Source organism: Hypomesus nipponensis, chromosome 7, assembly GCF_054491055.1.
Source record: "Hypomesus nipponensis isolate SF chromosome 7, ASM5449105v1, whole genome shotgun sequence".
Classification (NCBI taxonomy): domain Eukaryota; kingdom Metazoa; phylum Chordata; class Actinopteri; order Osmeriformes; family Osmeridae; genus Hypomesus; species Hypomesus nipponensis.
The window spans coordinates 6,313,865-6,329,551 of record NC_140367.1 but is presented as its reverse complement, the minus strand read 5'-3'; the positions used below and the strand labels follow the sequence as shown (position 1 = coordinate 6,329,551).

Here is a 15,687-nt window from a genome sequence, read left to right as displayed (position 1 = left end):
GCACAATTCATCAAACCATTTAATACCCAATCATTCCATAAAAACAAACTAGTGATGCTAAGCCAGAGAGCAAAATTATTTGTTTTAATCATTTTTTTTCTTACAAAAACATTTCAGGGAATTCAAAATGAAGCATTAGACCTGGTGCATACGGCGGCAGCAGCAGCCATTTCAAAGATACTTTACAAATATCAAAGAAACAAATACTGGAGGAGCGGAGCGCTGACTCCCCTCCTGTAGCAGCCAAACATACAGCCCAAGATGCATGCTGTCGTAATCGTTCTTACCCTCCACCTCAAGCTGAACACTGGAACTATTTCTATGTTTTAGACTAGTGATTCTGAACAGCAACCCAGTCTGCCCCATGTCACTAAAGGGACAGTTGGGGACCTGCCATTAGTGAACTGTGCACAGAGTTTACAGGCAGATAAAAGGACTGCAGTCAAACAACCTGAATCTCAAATGACAGGACAAAAGGGTCTTTTTAGCCTTACATACAAGTTTTAATACTCAGGGCAGTAATGTAAGAAGTTATAGATATAATATGCTGTTACCGTTTACCTGCTTAAGTTTTACTTTACATTGGATGTAAAAAGTTGTGGCCATCATCCCCAAAAACAAATCATACAAAATTCAGCCACTGCTAAGAAAGCCAGTCCCCCTTCCTACACGCTCTAAGTAGCGGAAAAATGCATTGTGTGTAGAACTTGACAGCAGCATTTTGTAACTTTTGCTGCTGCTGCTGCTGCTCTCTGCCATGACAGGAGAGATCGAAGCCACGGCCGTGTATCAGAAGCTTTCTTCTGTTACAGAGGGCAGGTGATGGTTCTGTGTATTGATTCTCTGTAAAAAGGGTTGGGGGGTAATGGGAGGGGGGGGGGGTGAAGTGAGGGGGATGGTGAGTAGAGGGATGGGGGGGGGGGGGGTCTCAGTAGTCGTCCCCCCGGCTCACCACCTCCTTGCAGGTGGGTCTGAGCAGGATGGTGTGCTCAAACTGGGCCGTATAACAGCCCTTGGAGTCACAGAGGGGAGGGTAGGGGTCCACGATGCCCAGGTCACACAGGTTCTTTAGGGCCATCAGGTACTTGCTCTCTCCCAAACGATCGAGCCAGCGTCGGCAGAAGGCCAGCGTGCCAAAGTTTTCGTTGATCACATTCAACAAGTGCTTCGCCCTGGGGAGCCTGACAGAAAGAGAAAGAAAATGGAGTTTAAGAGGAAAGGTACTCACCCCCCCCCCCATCTCTGTTCAGTATCAGAAATGACATCATCACACTCGCCCTGTACCTGATAGGGACATGTCCGACGTCAAAGTTCTTCATGTAGTGGGAGCACTCCATGTCATCATGTACCACACCCTTCCCTGTGCTGCCAAATGTCTCGATGGCGTACACCTCTCCCTCCTGGGGGGCAGAGATGGGCTCAGATATGTGAAATCACAGATCCAAGAGACTATACACACATAATCATGCCAAATTATTTCAAACACTTTGCCCTGACTGTGGTATTTAGGAAATTCATGTCCAACTTGTTATTGTGTGAATGAGTGGCCAAATTCAGCCATTACCCTAAATAACGTAAGCAAAACATGACTCAATGAACACATACACACTTACACCCCTTTCTTGCTCATATTATTTTGCCTATGTGGTCGAACTATGCATACACAACAGTCAGGACCTAGAGTTCCCACTGCGAAGACGTGAGAAAGATGCCAACCTCCATTCGTGTGGCTTCGCCGCCCTTGACGATGGGGACAGTCTTCCCCGCGTGTATCCTGTACTGCCCTATGGAGTGACCGTTCAGGTTTCGAATAGGTTTCACTGGAAAGATCAAGAAACGAAAACACTGAGCTTGTGCCATAGTGTGTCTTGTATTTCCCCAATATGTGCCGTGTCAAAGTTTCCCTCGAGTGCGTGGTGGAAGTACCTTGGTATGTTTTGCCGTCGATATCGACCTCATAGGACTCCATCACTTCCTGAATCGCTTCTCCCACATCACACAGACGCACATCGATACCGGCACACTGCGGGGTGACAATGCAACATGGTCTGTCTGATACAAAAAACCCTTGAGATACACAAGAGACGTGTCCTAGTGTGCTACGTGGATAAACAGAAGAGTAGTAAAGCTGTTGGACCTTGATTCCAGTATTTGTAGCATCTCTCACGGCCTCCAGCAGCTTGTCATACTTTGGGTTGAAGGTGACAGTAAAGGCACAGTCAATGATCCTCCCTGAAACCAAACACAAGCGTGAGGAGAGCCTCCTTGTAGCGGTCTTTACAAGACCGGACTGACCTCGACTCCCTAGCTGCGTCTATAAGGCTGAGCCAAAAACAGGCTTACCGTTGATGTGAGTGCCGAAGTCAATCTTGCAGACGTCGTCGTACTGCAGCACGGTGGGGTCTCCAGCGTTGGGGGTGTAGTGGGCCGCACAGTTGTTGAGGGAGCAGCCTGTGGGGAAGGCAAGACCTGCATTCAGCCCGTTCTCCTTAATGAGCTTCCGAGAACAGCCTTCCAACCGCTCGCTGAGAGAGATGATGGATGGAGAGGACGGGGGAAAGGAATGAGAAAGTAAATACAGGAGGTAGCTACACACGCAACCAGGACAACGAGGTATGACGATGATGGTGGTCTGGGGGAGGGCTCACCAGATGTCAATCATGGTCAGGCCAGGCTTGATCCAACTGCGGACGTACTGGCGGACCTGTCTGTGGGCCTCGGCCGCCTGGCGGAAGTCACTCCACACCTCCTCGTTGGCCTTGTCCAGAACACGCTTCTCTTCATTGGTCGTCCTCCATGCGGCACTGCGACTATAACAGGGAGGGTTCAAACGCACGCACACAGACTCTACTTTAGTACCTTTCGTCACCAACAAGTAAAGTTACATAACAGTTGAGGAGAAGCTATGTAATGGAAAATAACGGGATAAGGATACGAGGATAATGTCATCTACTGAACTTTAATGAAAACTTGTCATGCACACTTTGTACATCACTGGGATGTGTATGTATGTACGTGTCTGTGTGTGGGTGGGTGCCTCTTTACCCATCCTGTAAAGCAGGGTAGTCACACTCCTGTCCGAGGGGGTAAACTCCACTTGGGTACAGCTCACAGATGGGGACAGATGGCGGGTCAGTCTGAACTTTGGCTGTGTGGAAGAAAAGAGATCCTGAAACACAGGCACAGACCGGGAGGGGGGGGAAAAGCAGGGGCCCTGCAGCAGCTAGGCAGACACACACCCTGCCCTGTGGATCCACCAGTGCCACATGAACTCACCGCGCCCCTAATGCCGTCTACATTCATCACATCGGCCTCAGGTGACTTACGTCCTTTCTTCTTCTTTTTCTTCTTCTTCTTTTTCCCGGCTGAGTTCTCGCCATCGTCGCCATCTGTGGTGAGACCATTATGATGTTGTGTGAGTAGGTGTGTGGTGAGTGTCCGTATGGAGATGCCTGGAGCAAGTATATAGTCTCTCCCTTACCTTCCTCTCCCTCCTCCTCTTTCTCCTTGTCCTCCAAAGCCTGCTTTTCCAGCTGCTTTGTCACATCGTTCACGCCATCCCCTTCTGCCTCAGTGTTGCCTGCTATTGATATACATGTTAAGTGAACATATGCTACATGTTTCTTTAAGCCCAACCCCATTATGCAGTGACTGGGACTTGATCAGCAAGCAGGGGGTTTACATTGTGTGGACAGGCATGCGAGATATCATTTCTGCTTGGGCAAGTGCATGGGAGCAGAAAACTAATGGGACGTTATCCTCGTGGCTGACCGCTTAAGAATCACATCCGGCAAACTATCCCGTTAAAATGTGACTTGCAGGACAGTGCCAGCTAGTGCACTTAATTCTTGCTGTAATCGTTGGCCAGCGCATGAGCACGCTGGCATTTCCAGTGATCTACTGATGTAAGCACCAATCGTCCACTGCCAGCTAGAAAGATTCCATGTGCAGCTCTCAAATGCTACTTTAATTTAGCTAACATTACTACTGATGCGAAACTAATGGGGGAAAAAAAAAAATTCTCATTCGCTTTTGTAAGAATAATACTAACCTAGATACCTAATGACGAGTGCACACAAGTACTTGCCTGACTGAGGAAATGACAGCTATGCAGTTTGCTTCGTTTAATTTAACGCTTTAAACATACTGTTTAAGTTATCAACGCCTTATTTGCTTTCGATAACTTAGTCACGTACAAAGATCTCAACCAGTAGCTCACACTTGAAAATACTCAACTGATTTTTTTGACCAAAGAAAAATACTATTTGACCTTACGTAAGGCGTATAACTGGCAAGCAACATTCAACTAGCTACACATTATGAAACAAATCCACTTGGCGAGTGAGAACGTAACTGCAAACAATATGGGCGGTTATGGTCTGCAAACGATTTATTCTCAAAGCTGTGACCATCTGTTTGAGTTGACAGTTCCGATTACACTTACTGCTAGAAAAGTCTCACGCCATGCTTTTTGATGTCTGCTCTCTGATTTGAGAGGTAGTAGCAAGGCGTGTTTCATAAGGCCTAGCGCACGCTATAGCGCCACACTGCTCTGGTCCCTACACTAACAACATAGCAAACGGTACTGGCTACCGGACTCTTACCAGGGGCTGCAGATTTATTCTTCTTCTTCTTTTTCTTCTTCTTTTTGGCTGTTTCTTCGGATGGGTCTGCCTCCTCCTTCTCTTCTGCCTCGCCGTTCAGGACCTTCTCCTGCTCGGGCTTCAGCTCCGTTACCTGCTCCTGCACCACATCCGCCATGATTGCAGGCGCAAGTGGAAAAGGAAGCGCGATGGTTTGTGGGAGTGCTGAGTGGGTGAGAAAGTTGCCCAATCAGCTGCATGCGTGCGATGCAAGGGTTGGTCCACAAGATGGCAAAACTTGCATAAAAATCTCTTGAGTACCAAAATGAGTAGAAATCGAGTTGGACCAATTCCTGATTTGCCAATAATATAAAATGATAATTTTTTTATCATGCATTTGTGTACATGCTTGTCTGAATGCATCTCAGACGATTGAACGTTGAGCATCTGAACTGTCCATCATAGTGTCAGCGTGTAGGGTTCATGTTTCCTGAGGAACTTGAGCTAACAGGACTGAACACGAAACCACCCAGAGACATTCAGGATTACCCAGAGATGGGCTGTTTTGTCTACCATAATACCACCACAAGTTCTCAATTTCACAAACAAACTTCAAGTGCCAGACCGGGACTAGAGCAGTGTCGGCTAAATGCATACAAGGAAATAAGGGCTGTTTTTAGGAGCTCGTTCTGGGTCTCACGTGCAGAAAGGAGAGCACCAGCTGTTGCAGGTCAGACAAATGCAGAACTTTCCTAAGGGTATCATATAGCCCTCACCCCACCCCGACCTTCGTCTCCACCATGCCCCGGTTATCCAGGGGTCTGGGTTAGCCCCAGAAACATGAGATGAGGCATCAAGCCAAACGTGTCCGAGACAGTCACACACGCTGCTTTGAGATGGGCTTTTATTTTACAAATGAAACATAGTCTGGACAGGAGGAGAGGAGAGGACACACCCAACAATGGAGGAGGGGAGGCAGACACAATGGTACAGAAGGGAGGGTGGGCACTGGGCAAAATCATGTAAGCAATTGTAAGGTTTTGCTATAAAACAATAACTTTTTCTTTATACCAACAGAATGGTTAACTTTTACACTATCCACTCATTGACAGGTGCAGTTGGCTCGTGCAAACATTTGTTGAACATTCTGATAAACAAATTGACATTGGCTGCATAAATTCCTAGGTGCAACACTGAATAATTGCCTAAAATGCACTTCTCGAATCATTCTCACTGTAGAGTGACCCATTGTAAACACAAACGCAGAGACAGTGGACTGGAGCCTCCATGAAATATTTAAAACATTCAAGACACAGCAGTATTCAGACAGAAACTCTTTCAGACACGGAACAGTGAGCCAAAGGAACCTCTGAATTCAGAAGTCAGTGGTAATCGCCATGACGATGGGGAAGGAAGCAGTAAAGTACTAAACCTACTTTATTGGCTCCATTAGATTTCTCACAACGTTCCAGTCTTGTGACTTTGTGTGTCACATTTACATCTGTTCTCACTTTATGTCGCTCATGCTGAGCAGTACTGACCCTGCACTAGTACGGAGAGAGGAGAGGCCCAATCAAGTGCCTGCAATTAACATATTTATTTTGTGATTTGTGACACATTTTGTCAGCTGACCAAAACACATTTCCTTAATGATATACAAGTACAGTGACAATGTTTTTGCCAACATATCTGACAAGACAAAGTACAGTTTAAGCTTAACATCACATTTAAGGTTTACTGAAGACCACATTTTCATTGTGGAGTCTGTCAATTTGATGTAGTGGGCTAAGTTGCAGGGCTTTCAGCAGAACTGGTACTAAGACGAGACAAATCAGAAAAAATCAGAAATACAGTAGTGCTATAAACCCCCTTTTCCACTTTCCTCTCAAGTATGTGTGCATGTGTTATGGTCAGCAAACTACCATCGAGTAACATTCAGCCCTCTGATTCAGTGACTCACTACCTGAGAATCCACCCCTGGCTGAACACACCTTCTAGAACATCTTAACAACCAGTACACCAGCATCACACCTACCTCTGCACAGTAGCCAATATAGGGAGCTATGAGTAAGGTGGTCACTAGGGGTGTAACAATATATTGTGGAACAATATATCACAATACAACATTTTAATTATATGGATCATAGAGTTATGGCAAAAGTTTTACAATATGACGTTTGATCTTATTGGTTGAGCTACCTGAACATGACCTACTCTGCACCTATATCATGCATGCATTCATTGCATTCACTCAAATAGCTTGAACTGAGTTCACAAAATTGTATGTACAACAAAGAAAATAATTGAAAATGTTTAATGTTTTGGAAATAAATCCGTTCATTGAATTTCAGTTTAATTTAAAATGTTGTTCAAAATATTGTGATACGTCTTGAATCGTGAGTGTATCGTTACACCCCTAGGGGTCGCAATAAGAATCCAGTATTAATGATTTGGGAAATGTAACCAAAACCATGCATTGCTTTAGTTCTTGTAAAAAGGACATTCAATAAATGCATTCGTTGCAACAATCAACCTCTCCACAGCCCCATGCTGTGCCAACATGTGGATCGTTAAACCGGTACACAGAGGACATACACAGGAGGTTAGAGTTTGTGTTCTTGTTTTTTTGTACCTGAGAAGAACAGGAGAACCCAGAGGGGATTGTGGGTAAGCGGACGGAAGGATGGATCTGAGCGTCACACACGTTAACAGAAGAGCATAACGCCGCTCTTTAAAACACATATGGTCATCCTTCACTCACACAGCTAAGGTGAAATACCAGAGTGACTCATCAATAAATAAGCCAGACGAGCAGACTTAAACACGGCTCTTTGGGGCTCTGTTCACTGCTAGGTAAACCGTTGGTTGTGGCTTCTAATCTCCCTCGGGCACCCGTCGTCCACTCGTTTCAGAAGCCTCCTCTTCCTCATCTCCTTCCTCGTCATCTCCAAAAGTCTGCTCCTCCATGTTGGTAAAGGTGTGTGAGCGTGCGGCCACCTGAGCGGCGAGGGTGGAGCTAAAGCTGAGCGCGGCCGACCCGTGCATCTCCGTCAGCCGGTCCATCACAGAGACGGCGAGGACCCTCTGTCGCAGCAGGCAGTCCACCCCGTTCTGGTCCGCCCCCTCTCCAGGCAGCCCGTCGTATTGGTAGAGACACGTTGCACTCCCCCCATCTGAGGCTGATCCTCCCTCCCCTGTCTCCTCCCCCCTCTCTTCCACCCAACCACAGGTGAATTCAGTCACATGCTCGGCCTCCTTCTCAGTCTCTTTAAGGGAGGGGTCATCCCTGACTTCCTCCTGGTTCTCCTGCTCTTTAAAACTCTCTGGTAGATGATTTCCCTCCCTGCCGTCCGTCTCTGCCACGGCCACCGAAGGCGGAGCCTCCACAGAAGGCGGAGCCTCCACAGAAGGCGGAGCCTCCACAGAAGGCGGAGCCTCCACAGAAGGCGGAGCTTCCACAGAAGGCGGAGCCTCCACTGGGGCGGAGTCACTTGGAAGTTCCCCAGAAACGGTAGGCGTCACTGCGGCTAGGAAACAGCACAGGTAAAACACTCATTAGCTCAGTGCAAGGAGGGAAAGACAGAAAAAGGTGAAGGGGAAAAATAAAAGGGGAAAAATAAAAAAGAGGAGAAATGTGCACTGTCTGGGTTTGGTGGAGACCTTGGTCGTTGAACAGCAGCTGTTTCCACTTCCTCCTCTCTCCCTCGGAGGCTCGCATGCCCAGCACGGCTTTGAGCTCTGACAGGACGCGGCGAGACTCCTCCCTCTCCCGCCGCTGCCGCTCCCTCTCCTCTGGGGACAGCATGTCACACACCGAGCCCTTAAACTCGCCGTCAGAGTCCGAGTCCGACACGATGGCCTCCAGCTCCTGGCCAATCAGAGAACAGGAGAGACTGGTTAGGGGAACACACTGGCAGATTGTGATACACACCATAAGTAGCTCGGTGTTGTTACCTGTTCCTCAGGCACAGGGTCCCTGTCCTGGATCAGGGTGTATGCGGGGGGAGGGGGAGGAGCCTTGGGGACAGGGGGGTCACACTGCACTGGGCCTTCAGGGGTTCCTGTGGGTCCAACCATGGATTCAACATTATATACACAGACACACACAACTTACCCCAACAACACTATAAGATTGGAATATAGATTGAAACTAGGTCACCCCCCACCCCTAAATACCGTTCCTCCCTGGACTGGTTCTTGTCCTATATTCTGAAGGAGGCACTTCCTCTGTGACTGTGACTGGTCTTTGGACAGGGTGGGGGAGGGGGGGACGAGGAAGACTTGACTAAAAATAACCCTCGCGTAACCATGGATACCCAGAGGCTACCGGGGGTGGGTGGGGGGTGGAGAGAGGTGTGCATGAGAGCCCTCCTCACCCGGGCAGTTGTTGGCGCGTCGCAGCATGCGCTCCACCTGGCCCAGCGTGTCCTCCCAGCAGCCGGCGCTGGCCTGCATGTGGGGCTGCAGGTGGTGCAGCCGGTCACTGAGGTCCTGGTAGCCCTCACACGTCACCTCCACCGCCTCCTTGGACACCATCAGCTTCTCCAGGTCGTCCTCCATGATGATCATCCTACGGGGGCCGGAGAGCAGGGGGAGGTCAGAGGGGGCCCGGAGGAGGACATGGGGCGGTGGGTGTTGGGGTGGACTCACTCGCTGAGCAGGGCTTTGAGGTGCAGCTGAAGGCTGCGTACCGACGTGTGGAGGGTGTTCAGCTCTCGGCATTTCTCCCTGGCGCGCCCCACCCTGTCCGTGCCGTGGGTCCGCAGCTGGGTCTCAAAGTAGCGGTGGAAGTCGTAGCTGCGCTGCAGATCGCCAAGGCAACTGGCCAGGGCATGGTGGAGGGGTTCTGTTACCATGCCGATAGAGCAATGCAAAGGCGGACAGGCCTCACCCTTCACCCCACCCTCACAGGGTTCCTCCAATCGCAGTGGTGACAGCAGCAGGGCCAATCGGCGGAAACACTCAGAGCTCTGTCCCACCCACAGCTGGAACAGCACCTACGGGACGGCAAGCCGACAGAGTAAGTGCCGAACCTCAATAATTAGCTTGTTCCTTGTGTCTACTGTCGCACGTCCCCCCAGTCGCTCTCCCAGGACCTGCCTTAAGGGCCGGGAGGCTGAAGTCGTCTGTTAGCTCCTGCGCCTGCTCGTCGCTCAGATGCTCCACCCCCAGGCCCAGGCCCAGCTCCTTCAGCGGAACAGCAGACACGTAGTTGGTCACATTGTCGATCTCAGAGTTGAGGGGGTACGTGAGTAGACGTTAAGGAGCCCATTGGCTGTCACTGTAACATTCATATGTGCCTGATGTATACCCCCACTGAACGTAGTATGGCTGCAGTCTAACATTTATTCCCCAGATCCCTGCATCTCCCAGTTTACTTCTTTAGTGGACCCCTCCCTCTCTTCCTTGTCCCACCCACCCCCCTCTGGTGATCTCCCCAGGTGAAGGATATGATTTGAGCATGTGGCAGGTGGCTCTGCGGGACGCTCGGAAGGCTGAGCGGAGGGCCCGGTAAACCGCCTTCCTCAGGCCAATCAGCTGCTGCCCTTTATGCCCCGCCCCCGGCCCTGCCCTGCTAAAGGAGCTGGCGGCACTCACCCTGTCGAGCAAACTTGACAAGTGAAATGTGATACAACTGTGCAGACGTCCCAGATAGGGTGGGTAATACACGCAACACAGAACACGACAAACCCAACCACACACACCCGACACATGACACAAACACAGACTGAACAGAGGATGGGGGAGGGGATGGGGGAGGTCGGGTAATACTGGGTGATACTAAACAGGATGGAAAGTTAGTGATGAATGAGTACACTTTGTGTGAATAAGATAGGCTACTTGTGAAAATCTACACTAAGATGCTGGAGTTGGAGTTAGTTTGAGGTTAGTCTGAGGTAAAAGTGCACACTAACAATGAGGGACAGGCTACAATTGCACGCTATTCATTAGCATGGGGGGGGAATGTGTAAGGAGTCAATAAATAAAAACACTTACAGGGTGAACCCCCGAGAAATGACCTCGGTCTCCTGCACCAGACGCAGGGATTTCCGAGCCAGGCTGGTCAGCGTTTTGCTGTTCCCCACCAGTGCCTGCAGCTCTGTGGCCCGGGTGTGTACAGCCCTCTGCATCTGGCCCTGCCTCCACAAGCCCGCTCCCCTCAGCCCCACCCAGCCCAGAACAACTGCACCCCAGGGGACGGCCGCCAGAGACCACACCCCCTCTGAGATGGTGTACAGGCCCAGGAGCACGGCGGCCAGGCCCACCAGCACAGCAACGTCCCTGAGATAGAGGGAAGGGGTTTGATCTGGTGACATAGGGTTAAATATGTGTGTGTGTGTACCATCTATGTATGTGTGTTGGGTCCCTACCAGTGTGAGGGTGTGGCCAGGAGGCGGGGCCTGGGCAGGGTGTGACCCAGGCCGGGACAGCCCGAGGAGGAGCCCAGGGTGAGCAGGCTGGGGTCCAGCAGCTCAATCAGCTCCACGTCCTCCTGCAGCAGCACGTCCTGCTCCAGCACACACCTCACAGAGTACTGGCCAAACACACCGTCCTGGAGGGAGGGAGACGAGCGCACACACACACACACACACACACACACACACACACAGGGTTTAGTCTTTGGGGAGGGAGGAAAGCCTCTTCATCCATTGGTCGTCTGTCAGGTCACAGGGTCTCCACCCTTACCAGCTGCTGCTCCATCCTATGGGAAGCCGCGGCCTGGTGAAACGGGGTGCGCCTCCATACGGCTTCAGTCCATTGCCATAAAAGCCCTCCCTGTCAATCACAAAGGGGGAGGAGTTAAGCCAACTATTTATAACCATACAGGACAGTCTATTGTTTATTCTGCAGTGTAGTAGCTTCTGCTCGATACACATATGATACCAAATACACTCTGAACCAAAACAATAACAACCAAAACATTAATTACAGCACTGGCAGTAGGCCTTCCCAGGAAGCAAGCTCTTTAGAGATGAACAAAAACATTGATGTTTGCGTGTGTGCCCGCACGTGTGCTACTCTGCCTGCCCCAGAGTACCCTTCAACACAAACACGTGTTCTCTAACAGCATCTGTGGCTGCCAGCCTGCCAGGCTCCAGAACAACTCCATTCTTAACAGGGACAGCCTGCAGCCGACCACTCTAAACAGGAGAGTCAGACGGTGCTTCCTGAAACACTCCTCAACATGACACTGCAGGCTTGAGAGACAGCGTCATAGCAACATATGAGAAAAGTAACATTCTAAACTGTTCATCTGCTGTTTCTGTGTTTTCAGTCGGAAGAGAATGGAGTCAACAGCGACTCAGTTGTTTTAGGGTAGCAGTGTGATTGGCTAGGAGGCTGCAGGGCTATTGATTATTGATTTGAGTCTGTGCCCCCAGGAAGTCTGCTTTCATGCAAGACTGCCCAGTATAATGAGCAACAGCACATGGGCAACATACAGTCATTAATATGGGTACATGTAAAGAGGTCTACAGTCAATTCCCTAATTTTCCTTGCACTCAAATACTGTATACTCCAATATTTGACATCAAAATGATTCACTGTATCCATTTCATTGTCTCTCTCACGCCCCCAGGCAGTGTAATTCCTCCCCTGGTCCTGGTCTTGTTCTATCCCTTTAGTATTCTGTTGGCATCACAGAGCCAACATTCCGCCTGCTTTGTGTGCCCTGTCTGCCGTGTTAGAACTTAAGAGAATGGAAACACTGCGCAGACCATGGTAAGTGACAGAGTGAAAGTGTAATTCACGTCCTGTCTGTCTGTCTGTCTGTGTGTTTAAGTGTGTGAGAACACACACAGTAATGCAAAGATATTATATGACCGTGTGCTTGCTATACTGTCATTTGGCCATCCCGTACTTTTCTCTGCAGTTGTCTTCCTCACAAAAGACCACAAGACACTTGGGACAATATGCTATCTCACCATTTAGGGTTCATTAAGATCTTCGGTGACAATAAATGTGACCATGAATGAGCTCAGCTTGTTCTGCTCTCAGAACAGCTTGTTCTGCTCTCTCTACTTAACCACATCATACATCCTATGCAAATGGAAGTATAAACACTGGATGATAGGGTCACAAGGTACACGTCTCGCTTGTCACCTTTTCCCCCCCGTACATCTCTGCATCCCTAAAGGACGACTGTGTCTAACGTCTCCTGGTTTCCTGTTTGTCCTAAAGGCTTTAGAACAAGTGGAATATCTAGCCACCATCTATACTTTCCAGGCCCACATGGCTAAGCTCACGCACAGCATTCACACTAAACACGTACATAAATGGCTTTCCTACAGATGGCCCAATTATCTCTATGTTTAACATGCTGAGATGATAAGCAACACACACACACACACACACACACACACACACACAATATATTTGCCACAGCTGAGTTATCTGAGTTTAAGGAAGTATGACACCAAAAAAACGATCCTAAGCTTTCCTGTCTTATATCCAGTATTCCCAAACACTCCTTTGAATAACAGAGGAAGTGTGACACAGACGGAAAGTTCCTGAACGAGGCAAGCACGACATCATTTCCTGTCCCGAAAAGAAAAAGCATGAGAGAAAAGAAAAGAAAAAAGACCAGGGAAAATGAGCCAATGGCACCATGTGAATGTAGCTAACTAGCTGACACTCAACACACAGCTGTACACAGTGTAGATGATTTAAGTATATGGTTACATGCTCGAGTACAAACGACCAAATATCTTCTGAAATAGTAACTACACACCCACATTTCCCAAAAAGGCCATTAACCATAGACAAACTACATTTGGTAAAAACAAGCTAAATTCCGTAATCTCAGTCTGTTCTACTATATCAGACACAGATAATGGGGTGTGGGAGGGAGAGAGGAAGAGAGGTAGACAGACAATTCTTCCTTTCACTAAGAACTCCCCTCAGCGTTGGACACATTTTCTAAGTACGAAATAATAATAAACCAGAGAACTACCAGGTATAGAAATAAAACAGCTTTATCTGGATGGATGTGCTTTTTCCACCATGCCAGTCTATTATGTAGGTCAAGCATGTGAGTAGATAAAGTGTATATGTAGGCTACTATATAGGTCATAATTTTGGATCAATAGCCGTTGTAATTACTTTTATCTGCACCAAATGCAGTGTGCTGTTGTATCATAGTGGTGGGGTCACTCACTGTAGATTTGGGAGGGAAATCCTGCTGGGAGATGGTCGCCTCTCCTCCACCACACTCCTCCTCCTGTGACACGGTCGGACATGCCTCGAAATCTGTGTGTCCTAGATCCTGCAGGTACTGGAAGAGAGGAGAGTTCTGCAGAAGCAAAGATAGGGAGATAGAGAGAGAACCAAACAACCGTTCAAACTCATGCTGGTTGTCTCTGAATTTTCTTGAATGGATTCATTTTACTTTGAATTTTTTAAGATGATTTTTGATATTATTATTATGATTATTTATGCTTCATCTGCATCATTTTTATAATGACTGTGCTGGGAGACAGAAATGGCAGGGGAGAGAGAGAGGGGAGGACATGCAGTAAATGCCATGGCTAGGCCTGGAATCGAACCCAGGCCACTGCGGTAAAGATTTAGGCTTGTGTGGTTCTACCAGGTGAGCTGTTAGTGTCACCAACCAGGCCAGAAGAACCCCATGAGGCCGCCCAGGGTCACTAGTTCAAGCGGCTGCCTCTCTCTGCCATGAAGCTTTTCATTCCACACAGATTTCAATAAAGAGCTTTCACACTTGTGCAATTAAAGCCAAGCAGCAGATTCAACTGAGTAAAAAAAGACATTCACACAAGCTATCCTATTCAACTCTCAAATCATCTGAGGTTAGGACACTGTAAGAAACAAACACCCGTACCAATATCTAGTCACAGCCCCTTCATAACCACAGCACCATTAGATATCTTGTATAATCCACTCCAAAGTCTGGTTTAACAATTAGGTTGAAAGGAATAATCTGATGACGCTGTATGAAGTCTCGATTCATTCCATGAAAGATTAGCGCTGCACTAATACACTGTAAACTAGGCTGTAACAGTGTGTGTAAGTGTAAGACAAATTAACCTAGCTCTGACCCACAACAGCCCCCTTGTTGTCTTCTCTCAAGTGAGATGAGCAGTAAAATGTGTCTTATTCCAGTAGCAAACTACCTATCATTTATTTCCCTGTAGACTGAAACACAAACACTGAAGCACCGAGAGGTATTTCTGGATAAAAAGAAAGAAACGACATTTCAAGCTTAAACTTGAACAAGATAGGCGACATGACCCAATTCTAAACTAACAGACGCTCATCATGTGGGGATGAGAGCAAACAGCGCATCTCTGCGTCTCTTTACACCTCAGTAATTAATTTGGACACAAATATGTGTATAATTCCTTATCATATATTTCAAACAAAGCTTCCATATTTGTATTAGATGGATACTCACTTGCATGGTCGGAAGAAATCAGCAAACATGCTCACACATCGATCCTTCAGTTGTGTTTAGCACGCATTTGCGCCAACAGTGGCTCCAGACTATATTCCCCACCCCACTTCTGATGAAACACCAACAAACCCATGATCTGTACTTGGCAAGCAAGCAAGCTAGCTAGCTACTTAGTTCTGGCTGGCAGCTAGCCTACTGTAGTTGGTAGTTCTGGCTTAAGTGTCAACGATGCTAATAACCTGGGTAAATTGTTAGATAGCGAGTGCAGCGGTCTTAATTTATTGTCGGGTGGGTGATGGAAGGAGGGATGGGTAATGCTAGCTACTGTACAGTTGCTAACGTTAGCACACAGAAAGCTTCGCTGCATAAGCAACCCCATATTAGGACCCGCCATGTGAATCAGAAAACCTCAATAACTGTGTGTCACTGTCACAGAACGGTGCGTGGTCATGATGCACAATCAATAAAATTGTTAAGGACAAACCTCAAATACCACATCTTCATCAAACTCCTCAGTCATTGCTCTCCGCCATCGATATGCAACAGTCACGCATTCTGGGATTGTAGTCGCTATGTGCTGAAAGACGAAGAAGTTGACGAAGGTGAAGCCTACTTTGTTTTGAAAACTACATTTCCCAGAAATCAAATTGAGCTCACCGCTTCCTCGCGTCTTCCATGTTTGTGCTGAGA

At 48.1% G+C, this 15,687-nt stretch overlaps 2 protein-coding genes across 5 annotated transcripts; both read right to left on the bottom strand.

Annotated features, from left to right (window-relative positions):
• Positions 1-63: 63 nt before the first annotated feature.
• Positions 64-4,800, bottom strand: metap2a (methionyl aminopeptidase 2a). Of its 2 annotated transcripts, none has more exons than XM_084700978.1 (11): positions 4,605-4,800; positions 3,482-3,583; positions 3,327-3,389; positions 3,046-3,148; positions 2,649-2,810; positions 2,344-2,525; positions 2,138-2,232; positions 1,927-2,023; positions 1,717-1,820; positions 1,285-1,400; positions 64-1,181 (listed from the first exon to the last, which is right to left on the bottom strand). In XM_084700978.1, exons 1-11 carry the CDS (start codon positions 4,759-4,761, stop codon positions 929-931), a joined length of 1,434 nt encoding a protein of 477 aa, XP_084557104.1. In that variant the 5' UTR covers positions 4,762-4,800; the 3' UTR covers positions 64-928. The 2 variants fall into 2 exon arrangements, with proteins under 2 accessions (XP_084557104.1, XP_084557103.1); XM_084700977.1 differs by having other exon boundaries at positions 3,482-3,580; positions 4,605-4,790.
• Positions 4,801-5,473: 673 nt separating this feature from the next.
• Positions 5,474-15,670, bottom strand: vezt (vezatin, adherens junctions transmembrane protein). 3 transcript variants are annotated; one of them, XM_084700972.1, is made up of 13 exons: positions 15,655-15,670; positions 15,482-15,574; positions 13,741-13,875; positions 11,271-11,360; positions 10,955-11,136; positions 10,581-10,865; positions 10,037-10,194; positions 9,684-9,832; positions 9,234-9,580; positions 8,960-9,153; positions 8,538-8,644; positions 8,244-8,451; positions 5,474-8,110 (listed from the first exon to the last, which is right to left on the bottom strand). In XM_084700972.1, the coding sequence occupies exons 2-13, from the start codon at positions 15,515-15,517 to the stop codon at positions 7,458-7,460; spliced, it is 2,544 nt and encodes an 847-aa protein (XP_084557098.1). In that variant the 5' UTR covers positions 15,518-15,574; positions 15,655-15,670; the 3' UTR covers positions 5,474-7,457. The 3 variants fall into 3 exon arrangements, with proteins under 3 accessions (XP_084557098.1, XP_084557099.1, XP_084557100.1); XM_084700973.1 differs by having other exon boundaries at positions 10,037-10,182; XM_084700974.1 differs by lacking the exon at positions 15,655-15,670 and having other exon boundaries at positions 15,482-15,594.
• Positions 15,671-15,687: the final 17 nt, after the last annotated feature.